The sequence below is a fragment of the Oncorhynchus keta genome, chromosome 10 (assembly GCF_023373465.1).
Source record: "Oncorhynchus keta strain PuntledgeMale-10-30-2019 chromosome 10, Oket_V2, whole genome shotgun sequence".
NCBI lineage: Eukaryota > Metazoa > Chordata > Actinopteri > Salmoniformes > Salmonidae > Oncorhynchus > Oncorhynchus keta.
This window is the reverse complement of record NC_068430.1, coordinates 40211173-40237049: the sequence shown is the minus strand read 5'-3', so window position 1 is coordinate 40237049 and position 25877 is coordinate 40211173. Positions and strand designations below refer to the sequence as shown.

General features: G+C 41.7%; 3 protein-coding genes across 11 annotated transcripts; 1 reads left to right on the top strand and 2 right to left on the bottom strand.

Annotated features, from left to right (window-relative positions):
* Positions 1 to 507: 507 nt before the first annotated feature.
* LOC118388722 (protein SYS1 homolog) lies at positions 508 to 5724 on the bottom strand. Of its 4 annotated transcripts, none has more exons than XM_035778112.2 (4): positions 5619 to 5724; positions 4413 to 4669; positions 4253 to 4320; positions 508 to 2661 (listed from the first exon to the last, which is right to left on the bottom strand). In XM_035778112.2, exons 2-4 carry the CDS (start codon positions 4572 to 4574, stop codon positions 2421 to 2423), a joined length of 471 nt encoding a protein of 156 aa, XP_035634005.1. In that variant the 5' UTR covers positions 4575 to 4669; positions 5619 to 5724; the 3' UTR covers positions 508 to 2420. The 4 variants fall into 4 exon arrangements, with proteins under 4 accessions (XP_035634005.1, XP_035634006.1, XP_035634008.1 ...); XM_035778113.2 differs by having other exon boundaries at positions 5543 to 5654; XM_035778115.2 differs by having other exon boundaries at positions 5486 to 5635.
* Positions 5566 to 20709, top strand: LOC118388720 (acyl-coenzyme A thioesterase 1-like). 4 transcript variants are annotated; one of them, XM_035778109.2, is made up of 12 exons: positions 5566 to 5711; positions 5941 to 5999; positions 13462 to 13668; positions 13808 to 13907; positions 14171 to 14376; positions 14531 to 14706; positions 14828 to 14944; positions 15245 to 15330; positions 15499 to 15592; positions 15892 to 15972; positions 19869 to 20004; positions 20370 to 20709. In XM_035778109.2, exons 3-12 carry the CDS (start codon positions 13596 to 13598, stop codon positions 20480 to 20482), a joined length of 1182 nt encoding a protein of 393 aa, XP_035634002.1. In that variant the 5' UTR covers positions 5566 to 5711; positions 5941 to 5999; positions 13462 to 13595; the 3' UTR covers positions 20483 to 20709. The 4 variants fall into 4 exon arrangements, with proteins under 4 accessions (XP_035634002.1, XP_035634000.1, XP_035633998.1 ...); XM_035778107.1 differs by lacking the exon at positions 5941 to 5999 and having other exon boundaries at positions 5573 to 5711; XM_035778105.2 differs by lacking the exons at positions 5566 to 5711; positions 5941 to 5999 and adding an exon at positions 9377 to 9504.
* LOC118388723 (protein S100-B-like) lies at positions 20160 to 25877 on the bottom strand. 3 transcript variants are annotated; one of them, XM_035778118.1, is made up of 4 exons: positions 25738 to 25877; positions 21722 to 21865; positions 20814 to 20972; positions 20160 to 20458 (listed from the first exon to the last, which is right to left on the bottom strand). In XM_035778118.1, the coding sequence occupies exons 2-3, from the start codon at positions 21848 to 21850 to the stop codon at positions 20823 to 20825; spliced, it is 279 nt and encodes a 92-aa protein (XP_035634011.1). In that variant the 5' UTR covers positions 21851 to 21865; positions 25738 to 25877; the 3' UTR covers positions 20160 to 20458; positions 20814 to 20822. The 3 variants fall into 3 exon arrangements, with proteins under 3 accessions (XP_035634011.1, XP_035634010.2, XP_035634009.2); XM_035778117.2 differs by lacking the exon at positions 25738 to 25877 and adding an exon at positions 23299 to 23417 and having other exon boundaries at positions 20786 to 20972; XM_035778116.2 differs by lacking the exon at positions 25738 to 25877 and adding an exon at positions 23299 to 23416.

The following is a 25877-nucleotide window of genomic DNA, read 5'->3' as shown; positions in this document are numbered from 1 at the left end:
GGCCAAGCTTCCTGCCATCCAGGTCCTCTTTACCAGGCGGTGTCAAAGGAAGGCCTTATGAAGCTGGTTGAGAGAATGCCAAGAGTGTGCAAAGCTGTCATCAAGGCAAAGGGTGGCTACTTTTGAAGAATCTCAAATATAAAATATATTTTGATTTGTTTAACACTTTTTCAGTTACTACATGATTCCATATGTGTTATTTAAAAGTTTATACAAATAAAGAAAAACCCTTGAATGAGTAGGTGTGTCCAAACTTTTGACTGGTGCTGTACATATTAATGTCCTCGACTAATCTGTACCCCCCCACATTGACTCGGTACCGGTGCCCCCTGTATATAGCCTCATTATTGTTATTTTATTGTTACTGTTAATTTTTTAAAACTTTAGTTTATTTAGTAAATATTTCCTTAACTCTATTTCTTAAAACTGCATTGTTGGTTAAGGGCTTGTAAGTAAGCATTTCACGGTAATGTCTACCTACACCTGTTGTATTCGGCACGTGACAAATAAAATGTGATTTGATTTTAATAGATTAAATCCACAACAAGAGCGAACTTTCAACAAATGCATTTACAATATTGCAGGCAATTATAGTTTCATTAGCTTTATTACATAAATGGCTTAAAATGTATTTTTTAAAACAAGTTGTGGTTTAAAATCTGAGAAAAACCATCCCAGGAAAATCTGTGATGTGAAGAGAAGCACTCTTTGCTGTGACAATAGAACAAAAACAAAGGATTTGGTCTTAAAGGGCAACTCCACCACTTTTCAACCTCATATTAATTATCTCCAGCTCCAATCCAGTATCTACATCTGTGAATACTGTGTCTTTTTGATGACATCATCAAAGGTTAAAACAGGTTTTTTTAAACAGCGATTTTTAAACTTTGACATTCGAGGTGAAGTGGGGTGCATGAAGATACCCTCCCTCTTGGTTACTTTTAATCCTACCATGTGATGTCAGAGAGAAGCATTTTTTATTACCTTTTTTCTAATCGTTTTAACCACAGATCGCTTTCACATATGTAGACAATGGTACTGGAGAACATTAATGAGGTTGAAAAGTGGCAAGAGTTTTCCCTTCGAGACTTCAAACGATCAAACTTACTAAGAGTTCAACAACTTGGTGATGTAAAACCCCTTAGCACCAACGCTAGAGGAGAAAGTTGGTGTGGAAACATTACACTGCATAGTCCTGATTTCCACTGCAATTCAAATTAAACAGAAGTTCCAAATTAAGATTCAAAAATGTGAAAGGTCATAGCCTAGGTTATTTTTTTTGGTAAAAATAATTTTCAGACTATGAGAAGGAAAGAGAAAGTGTGTTGAAAATCAGCAGACAACCATTAACACTGAGCATGCTGCTTACTAAAGTAGGTTTACATTTAAACTTACCATAGACTGGCCATGGCACCAGCGAGCAGTCAGGCACACACAGTGACAGCATCCTGTCATAACACAGCTGGTGGCTGACAGACCATCTCCAGAGGGACCATCTGCTCTCCACAGCATCCCATCATATACACGCAACATTTTAAAACCAATAGCATCGTGCTGAGCGAGGAATGATTATCAGATACTTGCTGCTCCTGAAACACTACATGTAAGAATTCAATATGTATGTGGTCTTTCAGAGACACCAACTACAGAGGACATTATTTACAAAAAGCCTGTATTAAGTATTGTATTTCAATTCTTAATTTCTGCTCCCACTACATGGCTCAGTAGGCCTACTTTCATGTGCTTTCTTCCTAACTTTCTTCCTAACTTCCTAACGTTGATTGTATGGTTAAGCTTTGCTGATTCCATTCATCTCTCAAGCTCACATACTTTAATGAGGAATAAAATAGAACTCCATATTTGGTGATCTGTTCTTTACATGTATGACTAGTTTGTTATTGTACCATGTTCAATGTTTATCATTCAACTGGCTCAACTAAAGCTGCACTTTTTTCTCTCTCAACTTTATAGGACATAACCGAAAAGCATGTTCCTGACAACCATTTCTCTATATTCATCATGTGATATCATAATTTAATGCAATTATGAAACTATTCAGATCTTTGTAACACTCTGTAACTAAACTCTGCTTCAAACGGTCTCAAAGAAAGTGGTATCTTAGTCTGTGGTTCAAGGAAGAAGTTAGCATTCACTCTTAGATGTGTAGTACATGTGTAAAAATTAATACAGCAACCAGAACCAATTCAGTTTATCTCCAAGTCCTTGAATCCATTGAGAGGTGTGCAATCTTCCAACTCTGAGCATCTCTGTCTCTAGATACAACTACTGTGTTACTGCAGCTCACTTCCCAGTCCCACCAAGTCTTTGGGCACAAATGTCATACCCCACATCATACTGTACAGATAACTGTAGGTGAACAATTCACAGGGGGTAAGTCAGTGTCACAGAGTTGGGTCAGGTCAGAGGTTAGACTTAGGTCCACTGTTGACTGGGATGGCCCTGAGCTCCGTCCGCATACACAGGTACTCTCCAATCACAGCCATCAGAGCCATGCAGGCCACGTTGACCAGCCACCAGGACAGGGCCGCCGGGAAGTGGGCGTTGTAAATCCAACAGCCTATCATGTGGAAGAAGTGCACAGTGACGGTGAAGTCCAGACACTGCTTCCCTCGGCGGATGAAGAACCACAGGCCCAGGGCACTGACGAAACAGGGAGACAGATGCACGATGAAGGACAACATGACTCAAAACAGGTTGATCTTTCAATTGAAGTGCATGTGTAAATGTAAAAAAAAAAAAAAAAAGTTTTATTCATAGCTCATAGTTAAGTAAAATTACCAAACATTAAAGGGATACTTTGGGATTTTGACAATGAGGCCCTTTAGCTACTTCCCGAGTCAGATGAACTCATGGATACCATTTGTATGTCTCTGTGTCCAGTGTGAAGGAAGTTAGAGGTAGTTTCGCAAGCAAATGCTATCTAGCAATGACTGGAAGTCTATAGTATGTAGTAGCATGCTTCCAGTCATTGCGCTAACACTAGTTAGCAATTGGTCAAGCGCTAGTTAGCAACTTCCTTCAAACTGCATTTAGAGACATACAAATGGTATCGACGACTTCATCTGACTCTGGGGAAGTAGATAAAGTATCTCTTTAAGATTGTAGTCTATTATAGAGCATAATGAATTATTGACCTCATAATAAGCCAGCCTTTCATCAGTGGTACATGACTAGACTTCTTCATACCAGTGAAGTGTTGAGTGAACATGTAGCACTCAGATTTAGGCCAGGGAGCCCAAAATAAATGTTAATTGTGTAGATACTCCTCTAAGAAAACAAAATGGTCCAAACCTCATGTCTCTATCATAAAAAGTTATTGGAGTTTTTACCCTTGTAGGATGGCCAACATTAGGGTGACTAAATCAATTGAGACTAGAGAAATAAGTAGTCAAACATTTTGGAAAATAGCATTGCGTCACCTAGGCTGGACGCTATGCAACAGGCTCACCGTTGAATTCATGTTTCTTCTCAAATCCAGAGGATGTAAACAATTCAAAGGTAAAATAGACATCTATTTTGAGACGAGATATGTAGTATTTTTATATTTTAGTAGACGTTTTCATATTCATGTGAAATTCCTGTTCTTTTAAGAAGATTTATCACAAAATCTCTGAAATGTCAACGAAGCACTGAGCATACCGCAAGTTCTTTATTTTCAAAGCCTTTTACATTTTATTCAGCACGTCATGCTAATTTCTCTTTTTGCGACCAACGGAAACAACTTTGCAGATGACCACAACATGTACAATCATCAAAAAGTGCCTGTGATAAAGCGCACCGCTCTCTCAAGAGCTCCAATGTATTAGCTTACGAAATCGGACTTTTTGGATATAATGTTAATGATATGTTAGAGAAGGACTCTGCTGAACAACTCAGAACATTATAATCATATTTATCTTGGTAAAATGCATTTTATAACATAAGGAAGTGAAATTTCATCACCAAATCGCACTTTCACCCAGAGTGGTTGGACAACATAGCCTCTGCAGAAGTTAGGGCATTCATACTTCTTGTACTTTGAGGAGCAGAGCTACTGTCAAGGAAAGGAGTTTGTGTTTATGCACGACATACCACCCTCACCTAATCATGTCAATGTGGTGCTATATGGAGCCCTCGCATGGTCGCAATGCAGACTTTGATTTGGCCTCAGCAGTCCTTCGGAGGCCCCCATTTGCATCAGATGTACGGAGCCGTATCAAGCATAAATCGACTTTTAGGCCCATTCACTTACCAGGTAAGCGAGTTCAAGATGAATGCCATCATTGAGAGTCTGCCCTGCATTGTTGCAAAACCAAGAACCTGCAAGCATAGAGCCATGTTATGAATCAGTCCACTGTCAACTCAAAATAATAAATAGAAAATCATCTAGGACACATTTCACGAGGACACACCTCATAACTGAAGATCTGGTCCAGCGATCTGTTGGTTTGTACGAGACTATCCACTCCAGCCAGCCACAGACCCAGAAAGCTGTAGTAGATGCATTGCATCAACACAATCTGGGACAAGATGAGGACCGGGTCCCAGATGTAGCTGCGGAAATGACTGCCCATTCCAACGCTTAAGGAGGGGACACGGGGAACCCCGAGCAGCTGACAATTAGTGCAAGGCTACTCCTCTGATGTATAGGGAGTCAGTGACTCAAGACCTGAAATGAAATGGCAGATATTTCACATATTCATTTCAATTGAGTTTGCTAACTAGTACATAACGACCTCGCTAACTAGCTGTTATAAGCATTATTCTAGTTGGCTAGTTAGGCTAACAACATTGCTAGGCTTACTTGCCAACGAACTAGCTAACTGTTAATTAGCTAACTAAGTGACAAACGCGTGTTTTACATGACCTCTTGTATAAAACATTTTAAAAATCTAGCTACTTGAAAGCTGACCGACATTGGCTGACTGGCTTGCTAGCAGTACGTCAACAACTGGTTGATAGCTTCCTTGCTAGCTTTCCGGAAGATACAGACGCTACCATTTCGCTTGTTTACACTGATTGAGCTGCACTGAGGTCGGGACGCAATCATCATTAAGACACCTTTGGAGCTGGCGAGAGATACGAGTTGGAAAACGTACCTCAATACTGGGACGGCATATGCAATGTACTCAATGTTACGAATTTCACACTACATCGAGAAGATCTAAATACTTCTCCTTTTTTTCCAGAATGAAGCCCTTTTCGTCATGCTAGCTACCAGTAGCCATTATGGAATGGTATGTTGTGTTGAACAACATAGGAACACTAATAGTATTTCAATCTTCTCCGTGGAGCAGTGTGGATAAAGGTACCCTTTGGAGTACAGTGGCATATCATTGCATTGAGGTACGTTTTCCGAACCCATATCTTGCGCTGGCTCAATTGTGTCTTAATGTTACCACGATGGCTTTCCGAGCTCAGTGTAAACAAGCTTAACCGAAGGGTCGGTGTCTTCTTCTGCCTGGCAACCTAGCTAGCTACCTACCATAACTAGCTGTCTTGTTAGCAGTAGGTATTATTGACTTTACAAAGCGTCGCCTACTTTTACTGATATTCAATATCGAGTCGGAGTGTTAGGTAGTGAGATATCCAAAAGTACAACAGACATTAAATCCCACCATAAAGCTACGAGAACCTGGAGCTGATGACGAATAACAGAAAACAGCAACACAATCGACCCGGAAGAGATGTTCCTCTATTTCACAAGAAAGGTATGTTGTATCTGGAATGGGAAGGGAAATCCGGCTATTTGAAAAATTATTGAAAAAAAGGTTGAATAAAAACGTTATTTTTTCACTGCTCTGCTTTTGGCTGCCGAGGTTACTACTTCTGGTGTTAGGATTTTGTTTTAAGGCCTTCACAATTTGCAGTAATGTATTTAATTATTCTGAGACTTTTATTTTGACACACATTTCTTTCCTCCGTTTCTCACACTGAAAGTTTGCAGGGCCAAGAGGAAACAAATTAAAGTTTCTAGCGATCAACACAACACATATTAGGTAGGTCTCCAAGACAATGCCATATCAACATTTTGAAACAATTACCGTTGCTTAAATGCTTTGCTTACTTCTCTCTCACAAGTAATGTAAACCACTACTTCAAGGTCTCAGTGCAAGTGACGTCACCGGTTGAAACGCTATTGAGCGCGCACCACCGCTAACTCGGTAGCTATTTCACATCCGTTACAATTGCAAGCAACCTAGTGTAACAGCCACAGTTGTTCAGGTTGCGTATGTTTATAAGAACGGTGGCCGGGGCGTTCGTACACTTTAGTTTAACTTTACTCCGAGATATGCTGGCATTACAGTTCACATGGCATATCACTCCTACCGTCTCGCTACTGTGGAATCCCACAGTGCTAATACATGGACTGGATTATGGCATAATGTTCACTACATTATACCTATTATTTTGTGTAAATGGGGATAAGATGGACAGGTTTGTTCATAACAAATAAATAAGGTTAATAACAAGATGCAATCGTTTGCCGTTAGAGAAAAGAGAGAACATCAATTTAGTTTATCTTTGTGTAGCCGATGTGAAATGGCTAGCTAGTTAGCAGTGGTGCGCGTTAGTGGCGTTTCAATCTGTGACGTCACTTGCTCTGAGACGTCACTTGCTCTGAGACCTTGAAGTAGTGGTGCAGAGCGTCCCTGGTTCGCGCCCAGGTCGGGGCGAGGGGACGGACGTAAAGTCTACTGTTACAAGGGTCGCGGCTTTTGTGGAGCGATGGGTAACGATGATTCGTTTGTATTCTAAAGTAATTAGAAACAGGCATCTATTTCCTAGGCTGTATTATCAGATCAAATTGTATCAGTCACATGCTCCAAATACAAAGGTATTTCAGTGAAATGCTTACTTATGAACCCCTAACCAACAATGCAGTTTGAAGAAATACGGATAAGAATAAGACATAAAAGTAACAAGTAATTAAAGAGCAGCAGTAAAATAACAATAGTGACACTATATACAGGGGGGTACGATTACAGAGTCAATGTTCGGAGGCACCGGTTAGTTGAGGTAGTATGTACATGTAGGTAGAGTTATTAAAGTGACTGCATAGATGACAACAGAGAGTAGCACTGGTGTATAGAGGGGGTGAGGGGGGGGGGCATTGCAAATAGCCATATGACTAGATGTTCAGGAGTCTTATGGCTTGGGGGTAAAAGCTGTTTAGAAGCCTCTTGGACCTAGACTTGGTGCTCCGGTACCGCTTGCCGTGTAGTAGCAGAGAGCAACGATCTGTTTACAGGTCCTCAGCAATTTGAAATAGATTTTGTCCTTCTGAAACATTTTGTTTGTCAGATAGCCGAGGCCTACAGCAAATGTCACTACAAAAGTATAACATTCTGCCATCAAACCTCCAAAGACATTTTATCAAGTTCGCCATTGCTATTTCCTTTAGAAACTGCCTCGGCCTAATTCTAATACTAATACTTCCAAAGTATACAACAAATAGGGGTGTTATTGTCACCATAATGATGGGCATTTTTCAGGTAAAGCTATAATGCTCGTTCACGCGCGCACAGTTTCAAAATGCCGGGATTCATCCAATGGCATTGAAGAGTATACCACCTCAGTCACTGGCTTCATCAATAAGTGCATCGATGACGTCATCACCACAGTGACCGTACGTACATATCAAAACCAGAAGCCATGGATTACAGGCGACATCTGCACCGTCATAAAGGCAAGAGCTGCCGCTTTCAAGGAGAGAGACACTAATCCAGATGCTATGCCCTCAGACAAACCATCAAACAGGCAAAGCGTCAATACAGGACTAAGATTGAATCCTACTACACCGGCTCTGACCCTCGTCTGATATGGCAGGGCTTGCAAACTATTATGGACTACAAAGGTAAACCCAGCTTCGAGCTTCCCAGTGACGCGAGCCTACCAGACGGGATAAATGCCTTTTATGCTCGCTTCGAGGTAAGCAACAAGGAAGCATGCATGAGAGCACCAGCTGTTCCAGACGACTGTGTGATCACACTCTCCTTAGCCGATGTGAGCAAGACATTTAAACAGGTTAACATTCACAAGGCCGCAGGGCCAGTCGGATTACCAGGACGTGTACTCAGAGCATGTGTGGACCACCTGGCAAGTGTCTTCACGTACATGTTCAACCTCTCCACCATAGTCCCTGTGCCCCAAAAAAGCAAAGGTGACCTGCCTAAGTGACTACCACCCCACAGCACTCACGTCGGTAGCCATAAAGTGCTTTGAAAGGCTGGTCATGGCTCACATCAACACCATCATCCCGGAAACCCTAGACCCACTCCAATTCGCCTACCGCCCCAACAGATCCACAGATGACGCAATCCCAATCGCACACCACACTACCCTTATTCACCTGGGAATAAGGAACACCTATGTGAGAATGCTGTTCATTGACTACAGCTCAGCGTTCAACACCGTAGTGCCCACAAAGCTCATCACTACGCTATGGACCCTCAGACTAAACACCTCCCTCTGCAACTGGATCCTAGACTTCCTGATGGGCCACCCCCCAGGTGTTAAGGGTAGGCAACAACACATCTGCCACGCTGATCCTCAACACGGGGGCCCTTCAGGGGTTGGTGCTTAACAGCTTCTACCCTCAAGCCATAAGATTGCTGAACAATTAATGAAATGGCCACCCGGACTATTTACATTGACACCAACTCCCTTTGTTTTTACACTGCTGCTACTCTACTTGCTGTTTATTATCTATGCATAGTCACTTTACCCCTACCTACATGTACAAATTACCTCGAATAACCTGTACCCCCACGCATTGACTCGGTACCAGTACACCTTGTATATAGCCTCATTATTGTTATAACTTTTTTTATTATATTTTTTTACTTTAGTTTATTTAGTAGATATTCACGTCACTCTATTTTCTTAACTGCATTGTTGTTTAAGGGCTTGTAAGTAAGCATTTCACGGTAAGGTCTACACTCGTTGTATTCGGCTCATGTGACAAATTACATTTGATTTGACGGGGCTGATTTATAACAGGAAACATGCCTATGTATGGTGTGCTCCAAATATAAATCTCAATATATTTGTATGTGCACAGTCTTTTACGAAATGTTGCATGCAGATATTTAGTGTGAAATGGACGCAACAGTTATAAATGAGGCCCCAGGTACTCTAATAAAAAGTTCACTACCGAAACAGTGACATTGGGCTGGGAAGTTGGCAAGTTGCACAAGATAAGAGGTTGAAGTTCAGTCTCTGTTAGAGAAAAAATAACTACCGTGAGCTAGAGAAACATTACTTCAATACTAGGCTACTCGGGGTAAGACAACAAAAACTCTCACAAACACTTAATAATATTTTATATTCTCATCTGTATGTTTGATCATTGCACATGTTCTTCTATACATAGGGAGTATTGACTGGCAAGCATGCTTAGAGCACACATGTGTGTGTCGGTGCTATGTCGTCTCTCAGACAAGTTTGTGCTTCAATGGGTCAACATCGACAGGAAGATAGGATGTGTCCAACCTGCAGTGGGTAAGAAAGTGATAGATTAAAGTGATGCAACAAAGGTTTAGTTTACTTTTAAGCCAGAAGTTTTGAAAGAAGCGCTCAAGAGACAAAAAGGGTTCCAAAAATTGTACACGTCTAAACAAAGGAAACACTTGAGTAAATGACGGATACAAAGTATATTGAAAGCAAGTGCTTTCACACAGGCGTGGTTCCTGAGTTAATTAAGCCATTCAAACATCCCATCATGTTTATGTAACCGGTGATGTACCTCTGCGTTGTGTGTGATCGATTGAGACTAAAGACATGGACTTCGGAGATCGGGTTGTTTTAATATATCAGAATTCTCTCTCACATTTGTAGAGCACAAATATGTTCTGCCAATTGTCACCTCTTTTCTACAACAGACGCACAATACAAATGACTGGGATCAGTCGAGAAGCTAGCCATCGTTCACACATACAATACCTTAGCTAGCTAGTAACCACATGTTGAATTCAGAATGTTAATATCATCCTAAAAATTACAATTGCATCAACAATACCATACAGTTATGAGTAAACTCTAAATATACAACATTATTCATGAACAAAACACTTTGTGTCATGACTGTGCATAAAGGAATCTAACTTTTCTGAAGACGACAGAAAAAGCGTGCCTACCTCTCCTAGTGCATCAAAATGATTTCAGCAGGGCAAAACGTAAATATGCGTCCCCCTATTCCCAGGATGCAGGCATGCATAGTAACAAATCAACATGCTATATTAATATCTGAACCTGGTGAAATTCACGAAGTATTTGAACAACTATTACACTTAGGGTCATGTGTATGTATATATATATATATGTGTGTGTGTGTGTGTGTGTGTGTGTATATATATGTGTGTATATATATGTATATATGTGTGTATATATATATATGTATATATATATATGTGTGTGTATATATATGTGTATATATATATATGTATGTGTGTGTGTGTGTGTGTGTATATATATATATATATATATATATATATATATATATATATATACAAAGGGTAGCGCTATCTGGAATCCTTGGGACGTCCTTATCCTACCCCTAACCATAACCCTTACCATTTTAAATTTCAACTTCAATGGGGTAGGGAAATCCCAAGGATTCTGGATAGCAAGGACCCAATAAAAATGCCCAGTTGCCTATTATTTTGGCAACCATGGCTAGAAGAAGAGATCTCAGTGACTTTGAAAGAGGGGTCTCAAAGGAGCATAGGGGGTTTAAAGGGTGTGTGTCTCAGTCATCAGATTTCAACCCAATTTAACACTCATGGGATATTCTGGAACAGCGTCTGAGACCGTATTTTCCAACACCAAATGATGGAATTTCTTATGGAAGAATGGTGTCGCATCCCTCCAATAGAGTTCCAGACACTAGTATAATCTATGTCAAGGTGCATTGAAGCTGTTCTGACAGCTTTGGTGGCTCGTGGTGACCCAAAACCCCCAACTTTATGTTGGCGTTTCCTTTATTTTGGCAGTTACCTGGACATGTATATCACATCATTGTTCTCGAGTCCTGTAACGTGTGCATAAAGAGAGTAAAAACAAAACTGTTATGTGCATGTGCTCTTTGGTGTGCACTGAGCAGACTTGGGCCCGCCATGCAACCTCATTGGACAATACTGGGCTGACCTGATCCCGCCTCCCACTTTTAGTTTGCAACCTCATTGGGCATCATTCCACTTGCCAATCAATTGTCCATCACTAGCATAACGTATCTACCGTTATGCTAGTTTACACTGAGGTTGGAACGCAATTGTGGTTACATTAAGATCTGGTGCCGGAGCAGGATATGGGTCAGAACTCAAATTTGACCTTTATCCACACTGCTCCAATGAGAAGATTTATATACTGCTAGTTTTCCTGGAAAACGGCCCTTTTTGCCCTCATGCTAGCAAGCAGTAGCCACCGTGGCCATTTTGGAATGGCAGTGTCAGCATATCGGCTCCTTTGTTCAACGCAACTCGCCATTCCATTATGGCTGCTGTGGCTACTGGTATCTATCATGAGGACGAAAAGGGCAGTTTTATGGGAAAACTAGCAGTATTTCAGTCTTCTTGATGGAGCAGTGTGGATAAAGGTAACATTTGGAGTACAGTGGCATATCACTGCATTGAGGTAGGTTTCCCGACCCATATCTCGTGTCGGCTCCATGGTGTCTTAATGTAACCATGATTGCATTCCGACCTCAGTGCAGCTCAGTGTAAACAAGCGTAATGGTAGCGACGGCATCTTCTGGCAAGTTCCAAATGATCCAGAAACTATAGAAATGTGATGTATGCTCTCTGTACAATTTGTGGAATGATATCTTAATATTACATTTTTATTCTCAAAATTAGAAACATGGTAGACTAAATTAGTCACAGTTTGATCGTTTTACAAGCTGCCTTCCCCGGGCGAGAAAGCCAAAGTTTTTCCAGCGAGCAGGAGTCACCTGTCAATTTGATCATGCGATTACAGATAATCCTGAATGATGAGAAAGTTACAGGTGGTCAAAGATCATACCCAAGACATGCTAACCTCCCCTGTTATTAGTAATGGTGAGAGGTTAGCATGTCTTAGGGGTATGATCTTTGACCACCCGCAACTTTCTCACTCATCATTATTCACAATTCATTCAGGATTATCCGTAATCATGGGAGTATCCACATTCATTTAGAAGTGTTACATAAACACGGTATATTCTATTCTTATTTACAATAAGTGACTCCAAAATGACACAATACAAAATTTATCATTGGGCACAACATAATCTGAAACACAACCAAAACAAACTACAAATGCACACATCAAGTTTGTAGAGTCTCAAGCTTGATGTAGGCATCGTGCTAGCAATATGCGACCAAATACTACAAATACTTTTCACTACTCTAATACACTATAAGTGCATTTGTCCAAATACTTATAACACCTTCAAATGGGGGGACAAGATGTACTGTCTCCTCATAGGAAACATTTGATCACAAATCCAAAATGGAGTATAGAGCCGAATTAAACGTTTTAGCTCTACTGTCCAAATAAGTAGAGGAATGTATGTATGAATTTGTGGATATCCATCATCCATTTTGCATGATGATGTGTTATGTCCTCCAATTCGCATGATATATTACGAATTCCAAAATATGTAGAATTTGAAAATGCGCGTTCACTAAGTATTGTGTGCCTTTCTCCGACAGGAGAAGATTACAGATGGTGTATTATGAGCCGTACATTGACACGTCAAGTCCAAAAAGGACGGTTTTAAAAAATACTGACGTAGTTTTCTTTCTCCGTTTATTCACTTTAAAAGACGTCATATCCCTCTGGAAGCACATTACATTGTCCAAACTTTTGTCCTTGTCAATACAGATGATGTTGTAACGGTTTTCATCCAGGACCAAAATGCAGCGTGGTTATTTATATAAACCTCTTTAATGAAAGATGAAACCGTGAACACTATACAAAATAAGAAACCGTGGAAAAACCGAAACAGCCCTAACTGGTGCAAAACACAGAGACAGGCACAATCACCCACAAAATACCTAAAGAATATGGCTGCCTAAATATGGTTCCCAATCAGAGACAACAATAAACACCTGCCTCTGATTGAGAACCACTCCAGGCAACCATAGACTTAACTAGAACACTCAACTGAACACAACCCCATAGACTACAAAACCCCTAGACAAAACAAGACACATAAATCACCCATGTCACACCCTGGCCTAACCAACATAATAAAGAAAACACAGAATACCAGGGCGTGACAGATGTTCTATGTGACTATCTTTCTTTTACCTTGACTTTCCCACATTTTCCATTTACTGAAACACCTGTGTCTCACCAGGGCTATGAAGCAGCCACAGTCTACCTCCTTATATCTTGTCCTTTTAAATTGTAACTAAATTACATGAAGTGCAAAATCCCTTGTTTGATCCCATGTTGTTTTTTCGGTGTGCTTCTTAGGCGAAGTGAGATGGAAGACAGGTAGACCAGCTCCCTTTTTGACAGCCAAGCCCAACCGTGCCCTCATAGATGTGCCGATTACCCTAGAGGGACGTCACCTCCCCCCTCACTCACCTATTACGGTGCGTGCCCGGATGCATGACGAGGACGGTGACCTGTGGGAAGCATTTTCTCACTACAACACAGATCGGAGGGGTGTTGTCAACTGTGAGTCAAGTGACCGAGCTACAGTATGCAGGGACTGGGAATCTGAAAGCAAATGGTTTTATTTGAACTATCATACTCTCCTCTCAGACTATCTCACCCTCTCTTCATTCTCCCTCACCTAACTCTCTTCTCCTCACAGTGAGCAGGGATGAGTCTGTAGGGGGTTCCTATGTGGGCTGTGAGCCCATGGGACTATTCTGGGCCCTGCAGCCTGCACCTGGAGAGAGAGAGGGTCTGAGGTGGGAACAGGGATAATAATTAACAAATCATGCAAAGCCATGGACACATTGAATATGATTCAGAGACGCATGCTTTTGATCAACAAAGTCAATCAACACAAAATATATTTTTTAAAGGGATAGTTAATAAAGGATAATACAATTTTTATATATATATATATATATATATATATATATATTGGTCCAGGAGGGGTTGGATACAGTCTTTGTTTTGTATGCAAAGCCCATGATAGTGACAGTTTCATCTGTGTATTTTCCCACAGGCTGCGGAAGAAAAACGTTGAGACTCCGTACTCTGTACAGTTGTCCTTATTAGAGGGTCACGTTCCGGTTCCATCCAAGGAGCAGCGACAGAGAGGGGAACAGGAGCTGGCTGCAGTGACTGTGGAACGCTGGTACATGGCACCAGGGGTCCGGAGAACAGAGATCCGGCAGAACGGAGTAGTGGGGACCTTGTTCTTACCCCCAGGTTTTTTTGTGTTAAATTGTACATATCAAATCATGTTTAGAATCTTTGATTATAGCACGATATATATTACAGAGTATCTTTACATAAAGTATTATGACTGAGACTTTATTCTGAGACTCAGGGTATTTGGTGTTTTCTGTTGTTGCCTCCATAGGTCCAGGTCCATTCCCAGCCATGGTGGACCTGTGGGGTATGGGCGGGGGGCTGATAGAGTACCGCTCAGCTTTGTTTGCTTCCCGAGGCTTTGCCAGTTTCTCCCTTGCCTACTTTGGCCATAAAGACATCCCTGGTCCACTCAACACTATCAATGTGGGAGATGCCTACTTCAAGGTAATAAGGTGGTAGTGCTATGTTTCAAAGTACCAAGGTGATTCACCCCTGTATGTACCTAACATTCTGGCACCTGAGCAAAACTTTATTTTCTCCTTGTTTTCTCCATGGGCATTGACAGACTGCGTTACAGTTTCTCCAGGACCACCCCCAGGTGTGTGGGGACAGGATGGGGGTCATGGGCCTCTCATTCGGGGTCTACCTGGCTCTGCGAATCGCCACTCAAATTGATTTCAATGTAAGTCTGGCCATACAACCCCCTGAAGTGGTCATCTGAATTATTGTTTACTAGTCATCAAACAACTATTAGCCTTGGAAATATGAAATCATGTTTATACCTCTTGTGATCAAGAACTGTTTTGTCTGATGTAGCCTGAGGTGGAATGACCAGCATTTGGGCAAATAAGAAAGTAGAGACTAAAAGCTATATTCAAATATGAAAGGCCTATTAGTATGATGAGTAATATGAGTCTCCTTGTAGGACTGCATCTGGTTTGAAATACCTGGTATTCCCATTCACTCATTTTTTCACCCTCAGCCCAGGTGTGTGATCGGAGTGAATGGTCCAATAGGAAGTTTCAACAAATTCTCGGACAGCGACGGCATGACAGAAAACTTTGAAGGGTTAGTTCCCATGCAAACATATAACAGAAATAAGGTTTGAGAATGAGAGTATGCCTGAAAAGATGACTTGACAGAAACTAAATTAGGCCATTCTCAATCTATTGTGTTATTGCTTAAATGGGGATGCTGCTCTTTTCTTATCCCACCCACTGTTATATTATGTTATAGGAATCAGACGCACTGGAGTTACGATGAAGAGGGCTACGTCAGTTTCAGAGAAGTGACCACGCCCAACAACATTCCACCTGAGAACAAAGCAAATGTATGACCCTGAGTGACCCTCTCAAATATTGATAGGGTCAATAACCCCCTCCAGCCAGCTGCACAGAATTGTAAATTAAAAAAAAAAAAAATTCAAGCAGAACATATTTTATTTTGAGAATCGGTATGAGGAGTACTTGTGCATCTTTTGTGGCAATTAATGTAGAATTTGATTCAGAGGGTTACCGGTACATTAGCCTCATCAAGGCTTCCCTAATTGGAAAGGACAACAACTTGATTTGGAGGTATTGCTACACAAGACTACCTGTACATCTACAAAGATATCATCTGTCTGTGCAGGTTGAAAACCTGTGCTGCCCCCTACTGTGCATTGTGGGTGAAGACGACTTGAGCTGTGCAGCTATTGAGAACGCAGATGAGGTAGGCCTACTTCATGGGATTTCCTTACCATTAAACTACAATATGGCATACTATGGTAGTATATACAGTTATGGCCAAATATATTGGTACCCTTACACATTTCTTAAATAAGTCCTTATTTCTACTAAAATAACTTTACATTTAAAAAAAACAATTAAGTGGGTCACCATTACATTGTTATTGTATTTTCAACATTTCAGAACCACTTTTATTTTTGTAAACTTAAGTTTGCAATTTTAATTGAGAAAATAAAGGCAAATGGTATGGGCTTAATTATTGGCAACCCAGAACTAGTACTTGGTTACACAGCCTTTGGCCAAGATAACTGCAGACAAATGCTTCTTGTAGCCATCATTGAGCTTTGTGCACCTTTCTACTGATAATTTGGGGCCATTTTTGAGTATAAAACTTCCATATTTGAGGGGTGCCCTCCACCAACTGCTGTTTTCTGGACTCTTCTGCAGAACAGTCCTTCTTAACCATTCCTGGATGCTTTTTGATGTGTGTTTGGGGTCTTTGTCCTGCTGGAAGAACCACAACCTCCAATGATGCCTTGTGCACGTTCAAGGCCTCCAGTACTAGAGGCAGCAAAGCAACTCCACAGCATTATCAAACCTGACCCATATTTGATTGTAGGGAGGGTGTTCTTCTCATTGAATGCTTCATTTGGTCATCAGTAAACACAGCGCTGATTTGTATGGCCAAAGCACTCTAATTTTGTTTCAATTCAACACTTCCCCCAGAATTTAGTTTTTTTGCATGCAGTTATCTTGGCCAAAGGCTATGCAAACAAGCAACCACTAGCTCCTGGGTGCCAATAATTTTCTCCATGCCATGTTTTTATTTTCTTTACAACAATACATTTACATTTAAGTCATTTAGCAGACGCTCTTATCCAGAGCTACTTACAAATTGGTGCATTCACCTTATGACATCCAGTGGAACAGCCACTTTACAATAGTGCATCTAAATCTTTTAAGGGGGGTGAGAAGGATTACTTTATCCTATCCTAGGTATTCCTTAAAGAGGTGGGGTTTCAGGTGTCTCCGGAAGGTGGTGATTGACTCCGCTGTCCTGGCGTCGTGAGGGAGTTTGTTCCACCATTGGGGGCCAGAGCAGCGAACAGTTTTGACTGGGCTGAGCGGGAACTGTACTTCCTCAGTGGTAGGGAGGCGAGCAGGCCAGAGGTGGATGAACGCAGTGCCCTTGTTTGGGTGTAGGGCCTGATCAGAGCCTGGAGGTACTGAGGTGCCGTTCCCCTCACAGCTCCGTAGGCAAGCACCATGGTCTTGTAGCGGATGCGAGCTTCAACTGGAAGCCAGTGGAGAGAGCGGAGGAGCGGGGTGACGTGAGAGAACTTGGGAAGGTTGAACACCAGACGGGCTGCGGCGTTCTGGATGAGTTGTAGGGGTTTAATGGCACAGGCAGGGAGCCCAGACAACAGCGAGTTGCAGTAATCCAGACGGGAGATGACAAGTGCCTGGATTAGGACCTGCGCCGCTTCCTGTGTGAGGCAGGGTCGTACTCTGCGGATGTTGTAGAGCATGAACCTACAGGAACGGGCCACCGCCTTGATGTTAGTTGAGAACGACAGGGTGTTGTCCAGGATCACGCCAAGGTTCTTAACGCTCTGGGAGGAGGACACAATGGAGTTGTCAACCGTGATGGCGAGATCATGGAACGGGCAGTCCTTCCCCGGGAGGAAGAGCAGCTCCGTCTTGCCGAGGTTCAGCTTGAGGTGGTGATCCGTCATCCACACTGATATGTCTGCCAGATATGCAGAGATGCGATTCGCCACCTGGTCATCAGAAGGGGGAAAGGAGAAGATTAATTGTGTGTCGTAGCAATGATAGGAGAGACCATGTGAGGTTATGACAGAGCCAAGTGACTTGGTGTATAGCGAGAATAGGAGAGGGCCTAGAACAGAGCCCTGGGGGACACCAGTGGTGAGAGCGCGTGGTGAGGAGACAGATTCTCGCCACGCCACCTGGTAGGAGCGACCTGTCAGGTAGGACGCAATCCAAGCGTGGGCCGCGCCGGAGATGCCCGTCGGAGAGGGTGGAGAGGAGGATCTGATGGTTCACAGTATCGAAGGCAGCTGATAGGTCTAGAAGGATGAGAGCAGAGGAGAGAGAGTTAGCTTTAGCAGTGCGGAGCGCCTCCGTGATACAGAGAAGAGCAGTCTCAGTTGAATGACTAGTCTTGAAACCTGACTGATTTGGATCAAGAAGGTCATTCTGAGAGAGATAGCGGGAGAGCTGGCCAAGGACGGCACGTTCAAGAGTTTTGGAGAGAAAAGAAAGAAGGGATACTGGTCTGTAGTTGTTGACATCGGAGGGATCGAGTGTAGGTTTTTTCAGAAGGGGTGCAACTCTCGCTCTCTTGAAGACGGAAGGGACGTAGCCAGCGGTCAGGGATGAGTTGATGAGCGAGGTGAGGTAAGGGAGAAGGTCTCCGGAGATGGTCTGGAGAAGAGAGGAGGGGATAGGGTCGAGCGGGCAGGTTGTTGGGCGGCCGGCCGTCACAAGACGCGAGATTTCATCTGGAGAGAGAGGGGAGAAAGAGGTCAGAGCACAGGGTAGGGCAGTGTGAGCAGAACCAGCGGTGTCGTTTGACTTAGCAAACGAGGATCGGATGTCGTCGACCTTCTTTTCAAAATGGTTGACGAAGTCATCTGCAGAGAGGGAGGAGGGGGGGGGATTCAGGAGGGAGGAGAAGGTGGCAAAGAGCTCCCTAGGGTTAGAGGCAGATGCTTGGAATTTAGAGTGGTAGAAAGTGGCTTTAGCAGCAGAGACAGAGGAGGAAAATGTAGAGAGGAGGGAGTGAAAGGATGCCAGGTCCGCAGGGAGGCGAGTTTTCCTCCATTTCCGCTCGGCTGCCCGGAGCCCTGTTCTGTGAGCTCGCAATGAGTCGTCGAGCCACGGAGCGGGAGGGGAGGACCGAGCCGGCCTGGAGGATAGGGGACATAGAGAGTCAAAGGATGCAGAAAGGGAGGAGAGGAGGGTTGAGGAGGCAGAATCAGGAGATAGGTTGGAGAAGGTTTGAGCAGAGGGAAGAGATGATAGGATGGAAGAGGAGAGAGTAGCGGGGGAGAGAGAGCGAAGGTTGGGACGGCGCGATACCATCCGAGTAGGGGCAGTGTGGGAAGTGTTGGATGAGAGCGAGAGGGAAAAGGATACAAGGTAGTGGTCGGAGACTTGGAGGGGAGTTGCAATGAGTTTAGTGGAAGAACAGCATCTAGTAAAGATGAGGTCGAGCGTATTGCCTGCCTTGTGAGTAGGGGGAAGGTGAGAGGGTGAGGTCAAAGAGGAGAGGAGTGGAAAGAAGGAGGCAGAGAGGAATGAGTCAAAGGTAGACGTGGGGAGGTTAAAGTCGCCCAGAACTGTGAGAGGTGAGCCGTCCTCAGGAAAGGAGCTTATCAAGGCATCAAGCTCATTGATGAACTCTCCGAGGGGACCTGGAGGGCGATAAATGATAAGGATGTTAAGCTTGAAAGGGCTGGTAACTGTGACAGCATGAAATTCAAAGGAGGTGATAGACAGATGGGTAAGGGGAGAAAGAGAGAATGACCACTTGGGAGAGATGAGGATCCCGGTGCCACCACCCCGCTGACCAGAAGCTCTCGGGGTGTGCGAGAACGCGTGGTTAAATGTAATAAATGTGGTTCTGCAATGTTGAAAATCCAATAACAAGGTGTGACATCCAAATGTTGGTTTTTAAAAATTTCAACTGATTTTTGAAGAAATTGGGAATCATTTTTTTTTTTAAGTACAAGGGTGCCAATATATTTGGCCACAAATGTGTGCTAGTCATAGCTGCTGAGAGTAATAACTTTTTCAATGTCGAAGTCAAAAGCTATGACCAGTTGAATGAACCGATATTTCCTTGGTTTTCAGATTGAGAAGAAGCTTAAAGATGCTGGTAGATCCCACCTGTTCACCCGCCTGTCATACCCCGGTGCTGGTCACCTGATTGAGCCGCCCTACACACCCAACTCCCGAGCCTCCATGTGGACCACACAACCCAAGAAACGTGGGTGGTCCTCTCCTCCCATACACACCTTCACCTCTCTTTCATATTTAGTTTGTCATGCAATTCTGACCTTGTTTTCAGTGATACTTTTTTTTACAAATAGTCATGATTGTATCCTAAAATGATAATCATACTTTGAAAGATTTGTCTTGAAGAACATTTATCAGTCCTTTATTCTTGATTTATATATCCACTTACAAGCACTAACATATGTATTCAAATTTAAAGGGTTTCCAAATAAGGGTATTTGACAAAATGGTAATAGACATTATAATTAACATACAGTATCTCAGAAATGAGAGAACTACATTATGATTTGTATTTTCAGGTTATTTTCCATGTTGTCCTGTTGTTTTTCCATATAGTGATCACTCTCTGGGGAGGGCACCTGGCACCCCACGCTGCTGCCCAAGAGGACGCCTGGAAGAGGACCCTGGAATTTATGGAACGCCATCTAAGGGGAAAGGAAGACAAATAGCCTTTTGACCACTTTGGGATAGAACGGTCCATCTCATATGCATCACTCCTCAATGCAAGACTCAAAACTCACCCAACTATCCAAATTCAAGTGGACTCAATGTTTTCTTTCACTATTTTCACCATACAGATTTTTATGTGAGTGTCTATGTATTATTGTCATTGATTTGTTTGATTTTTATAAACACAACTATTATACCACAATAAAATCTATGTAATGTAAACAAAGTTGCTTTATCATCATTACATCATCTTTATGTGAGAGGGTTACACAGTATGCATGTGTGTTTTGCTGGTCACACACAGACACTCGCTGAAGTCTTTCCCTTTACATTGTGTCACTAACGGCGGTGATCCGTGCTGAAGAGATCATGGCACGTTGATGTCATCATGGCGATCAGAGCGATAAACTCTTGGAAGTCGATCTCCAGGTCTCCGTTCTGGTCCAGGTCTGCAAACAGCTCATCCAGAGTCTCTTTCTCTTGGATATTCTTAAGAGACAAGAACAGTCAACTGTGAAGAGTAATCTGTGTCTGATTAAAACTTGTGTCAGGTTATTGAGTTGAAAATGTCCTATGGGCCCATACATGCTTATAATAAGTAATAAAGCATTCACCTGCAGGCTTTAAGTAAAGTGTAATCATATAATAATCATATAATACTCATCTAAATCATTACAATCAGCAGTTTAATATAATTCATTATTGTATCATTTCTTAATGCCTACAGAAGGCTAAAAAACTATTCCTATTTTTCTAATTGGATGTAGGCCAGTGGTATAACACCATGATGACACACTCCAGCTGAATTGAAATGATAGAGGGTGTTGTCATATGTAGTAATATACTCAGAGGATAGACATATGGGCTGTCCCAAATGGCATCCTATTCCCTATTATAGTGCACTACACTTGTCCAGGGCCTGAACTGCTCTGGTCAAAAGTAGTGCACTATATAGGGAATACACTCTTAGAAAAAAGGTTATTCGGCTGTCCCCATATGATAACTTTTTTGGTTCCAGTTAGAAAGAACCCTTTTGGGCTCCATGTAGAACCCTCAGTGGAAAGGGTTCTACATGGAACCCAAAAGGGTAATTTATACCCTGGAACCAAAAAGGGTTCTTCAAAGGGCTATCCTATACCTAGATGGTGACAGTCAAATAATTATTTTCGGTTCAAGATAGCACCTTTTTTCCTAAGAGTGTAGGGTTCAATTTGGGATACACACAGAGAGTGCCTCACAATTATGAAGTGACTCATCTCATTATTGACAAGATCTTTGAGCTCTGCCTTCTTCAGCTTGCACTTGTGGCCCGAGTATTTATGGAACACATGGATGATGGCGATCATGGCACTCTCTAGCTCTGACATGTTCTGCTCAGTTCTCTGTCAGGAACACAGAACCATATAATTACATATAGAACATTCCAGGCACAGAACAGACACAGCAAGCATAAATCACCTTTCAAATCTATGTTTAAAAGGCCCAGTGCAGTCAAAAATGTGATTTTTCTGTGTTTTATAGGAACACCTTCCTAATATTGAGTTGCCGCCCTTTTTGCTCTCAGAACAGCCTCAATTCGTCAGGGCATGGACTCTACAAAGGTGTCGAAAGCCCTCATGTTGACTCCAATGCTTCCTGCAGTTGTGTCAAGTTGCCTGTATATCCTTTGGGTGGTTGACCATTCTTGATACACACGGGAAACTGTTGAGCGTGAAAACCCCAGCAGCGTTGCAGTTCTTGACACACTCAAACCGGTGCGCTTGACACCTACTACCATACCCCATTCAAAGGCACTTAAATCTTTTGTTTTGCCCATTCACCCTGAAATGGCACATATGCATAATCCATGTATCAATTGTCTCAAGGCTTAAAAATCCTTCTTTAACCTGTCTCCACCCCTTAATCTACAGTGATTGAAGTGAACACTAAGAGGTTGAAATAAAAAAGTGAAATTGTGAAAATGATGAAAATGCACTTTTAGTGTAAGAGCTGTTTGAAAAGACTGCCTGAAATTTCTACCTGTTTTTGGTGGGATGGAGTTTTGGCCTGCCTGGTGATATTACCAAATTAGTTAATAGACCAAAACGAAAGAGCATTCCAAACAGCTAGTTTTCAGTTTTCCACTCCCAACTCAGACCACTCCCAGACAGTCCTAGATAAATTCTTGCTTGAGAATTGCTCTTTGCTATTTTTGTTTCTCTTTGACCGTTTAATTGAAAACAAACACAGTAAGGAGCTTAGTTGTTACCCAGAAATTGTTTGATATTGAGATAAAAATAGCTGCATTAGACCTTTAAATGACTTTGTATGTTCAGAGTTTTGGTTAATACAATTACTGTAGGCTACCCATATACACAAATATATATATATATGTCAATATTATTTAAGTAAATTGGAATTAATAGGAAAGTATTTGAATTGCCAAGTTTTTTTTACTAGTTTCATAGACACTCCCTGTAAGATTAGTAACATCGGCAGTCTTATGAGGCATATTTAGAACTGTATAGTATTATAGGCTATGATTTAATTGTATGTGCTTTCATATTGCTCATCGCTCCTTAGCTAAACTCAATGCTCAAATAGGTCTACATTGTGTTTGCCTTATCGTCTTATAAATGGGAAGAAAAAAAAGCTCATTCAGATCAACTGACCATAGATTGACAAGATGTAAAATACAAAATTACATTGATAACTACAGAAAGACACTTGAGGCGTGGGACAATACAACACCAAAATGATTTTCCTCAACTAACTACACAAACAATTCCACACAAATGCAATAAGTACTGGTCAATTATTTGCTTTATTATATTACCTGCATTTGAAGACAGAACCCAACCGTCTTTCGCTGTATTGTGAGGCTTGGTAGGCTAACGACAAACTGATGCTCTAAGCCTGAGACACTCCTTGATTGCGTCCCAAATGACATCATATTCCCTTTATAGTGCACTTTTTTGACCTCGGTCCAAATGGCTCTGGTCAAAAGTGGTGCACTATATACAGTTCCTTCAGAAAGTATTCACAGCCCTTGACTTGTTCCACTTTTTTTTGTGTTACAGCCTGAATTTAAAATGGATTACATTGAGATTTTGTGTCACAGGCCTACACACAATACTTCATAATGTCAAAGTGGAATTATGTTTTTTAGACATTTTTTAAAATTAATTACAAATGAAACACTGAAATGTCTTGAGTCAATAAGTATTCAACCCCTTTGTTATGGCAAGCCTAAATAAGTTCAGGAGTATACATTTGCTTAACAAGTCATATAATAAGTTGTATGGACTTATTCTGTGTGCAATAATAATGTTTAACTTTATTTTTGAATGACTTCTTCATCTCTGTAACCCACACATACAATTATATGTAAGGTCCCTCAGTCGAGCAGTGAATTTCAAATACAGATTCAACCACAAAGACCAGAGAAGTCGTCCAATGCCTCGCAAAGAAGAGGACCTATTGGTAGATTAAAAAAATAAAATAAATGAATATCCTTTTGAGCATGGTGAAATCATTAATTACACTTTGGATGGTGTATCAATACACCTAGTTATTACAAAGATACAGGCATCCTTCCTAACTCAGTTGCCAGAGAGGAAGGAAACCGCTTAGGTGACTTTAAAGCAGTTATAGAGTTTAATGGCTGTGATAGGAGAAAACTGAAGATGGATCAACAACATTGTAGTTACTCCACAATACTAACCTAATTGACAGATTGAAAAGGAGGAAGCCTGTGCAGAATAATAAATATTTGAAAACCTGCAACCTGTTTTGCAACAAGGCACTAAAGTAATACTGCAACAAATGTGGCAAAGCAATTCACTTTTTGTCCTGAATACAAAGTATTATGTTCGGGGCAAATCCAATACAACACATTACTGAGTACAACTCTCCATATTTTCAAGCATAGTGGTGGCTGCATCATGTTATGGGTATGCTTGTAATCGTTAAGGCCAGGGGTGTTTTTCAGGATAAAAAATAAATGGGGAAGAGCTAAGCATAGGCATAATCCTAGAGGAAAACCTGATTCAGACTGCTTTCCACCAGACACTGGGAGATTAATTCACCTTTCAGCAGGACAATAACCTAAAACACAAGGCCAGATCTACACTGGAGTTGCTTACCAAGAAGACAGTGAATGTTCATGAGTGGCAGAGTTTCAGTTTTGACTTAAATCTATTTGAAAATCTATGGCAAGACTTGAAAATTGTTGTCTAGCAATGATCAACAACCAAATTGACAGAGCTTGAAGAATTTTAAAAGAATAATGAGCAAATGTTGTGTGGAAAGCTCTTAGAGACTTGCCTAAAAATGCTCACAGCTGTAATCGCTGCCAAAGTATGTATTAGTGTTTATTTAAAAAAATGCTTTACAACTGTTATAATTTTTCTTCCACTTTAACATTACACAGTATTGGCTGTAGATCGTTGACAATTATTTATTTTAATCCCACTGTGTAACAAAACAAAATGTGGAAGAGGTCATGCGGTGTGAATATTTTTTTCCTGAAGGCACTGTAGGGAATAAGTCATTGTCCAATTGTTTTTCAGCCTTGTCTCTCAGTGCTCTGAACAGCTAAACTGTATTGATCAGTCCCACGAAAGCTCCTATCAGTCAGCCAGACAGTGGTTATGTCCCAAACGACACCCCATTCTCTTTATAGTGCACTACTTGTATGGCTTTTGGTCATATAGGTCCTGGTCAAAAATATTGCACTGTAAAGGGAATAGCTTGTTATTCTCCATGCAGGCCTACTACAGTAATGATTGATGTATGCAGTATGATAATGGATGCTTCTGGTGGTAATAGAGACAATAGGGCGCCACTAAAGCCATTTCCTCTTCAATTGCGTCACTTACTGGAATTCTCTTAGTGCTGTGTTCATATCAAATGACAAATGCACATATGATTAGATTTGTTTAGGTCACAGCTGCCTTGGATTGAGTATATATTATTGATGTGCCGATGTGGAGAAGAATAGGCTTTTATTCAACACTTTAAATGCTGTGTTGCATAGCTGTCTTATCCGTTCACCTTTCTATGTAAAGATAAATGTATTGAGGGATGTAGAATCGTTTTTAATTGAAAATAATTCATAGGCCTACTTAATAGGGCGTAGGGTCTAGGTCTAGAACTGGTGCAGTTCAAGTTGTCACATTGTAGCTAAACTAACGTAGCACGTGTAGACATATTGCAGCAAGATCATACGACTTTACACACTAGTAGGCAGGCTACAGTACTACATTATTCTAACCTCCGCCCACGTCGGCTGCGATGGAAAAGCCTTCGCGAGCTCAGTGGAAAATCACCTCCGTCCGCCCTTCCGATACGCAAAAACATCCGCACCGACGTAATCAAACAAGAACAGGAAACTACGTTCCTGGAGTAGGGAAA

What these genes read in the sequence shown, in the direction of transcription:
- LOC118388723 (XM_035778117.2), bottom strand. Translation starts at nt 23,415, where the DNA reads ATGATGTCATTTGGGACGCAATCAAGGAGTGTCTCAGGCTTAGAGCAT. An exon ending in GGTTCTGTCTTCAAATGCAG is followed by an intron (nt 21,866 to 23,298) that starts GTAATATAATAA and finishes TGTTCCTGACAG; the next exon opens with AGAACTGAGCAGAACATGTC. An exon ending in AGATGAGTCACTTCATAATT is followed by an intron (nt 20,973 to 21,721) that starts GTGAGGCACTCT and finishes TTGTCTCTTAAG; the next exon opens with AATATCCAAGAGAAAGAGAC.
- LOC118388720 (XM_035778105.2), top strand. Translation starts at nt 9,396, where the DNA reads ATGCTTAGAGCACACATGTGTGTGTCGGTGCTATGTCGTCTCTCAGAC. An exon ending in CCACTCAAATTGATTTCAAT is followed by an intron (nt 14,945 to 15,244) that starts GTAAGTCTGGCC and finishes TTTCACCCTCAG; the next exon opens with CCCAGGTGTGTGATCGGAGT. An exon ending in ATGACAGAAAACTTTGAAGG is followed by an intron (nt 15,331 to 15,498) that starts GTTAGTTCCCAT and finishes ATTATGTTATAG; the next exon opens with GAATCAGACGCACTGGAGTT.
- LOC118388722 (XM_035778112.2), bottom strand. Translation starts at nt 4,574, where the DNA reads ATGGGCAGTCATTTCCGCAGCTACATCTGGGACCCGGTCCTCATCTTG. An exon ending in ACCAGATCTTCAGTTATGAG is followed by an intron (nt 4,321 to 4,412) that starts GTGTGTCCTCGT and finishes CTATGCTTGCAG; the next exon opens with GTTCTTGGTTTTGCAACAAT. An exon ending in ATCTTGAACTCGCTTACCTG is followed by an intron (nt 2,662 to 4,252) that starts GTAAGTGAATGG and finishes CTGTTTCGTCAG; the next exon opens with TGCCCTGGGCCTGTGGTTCT.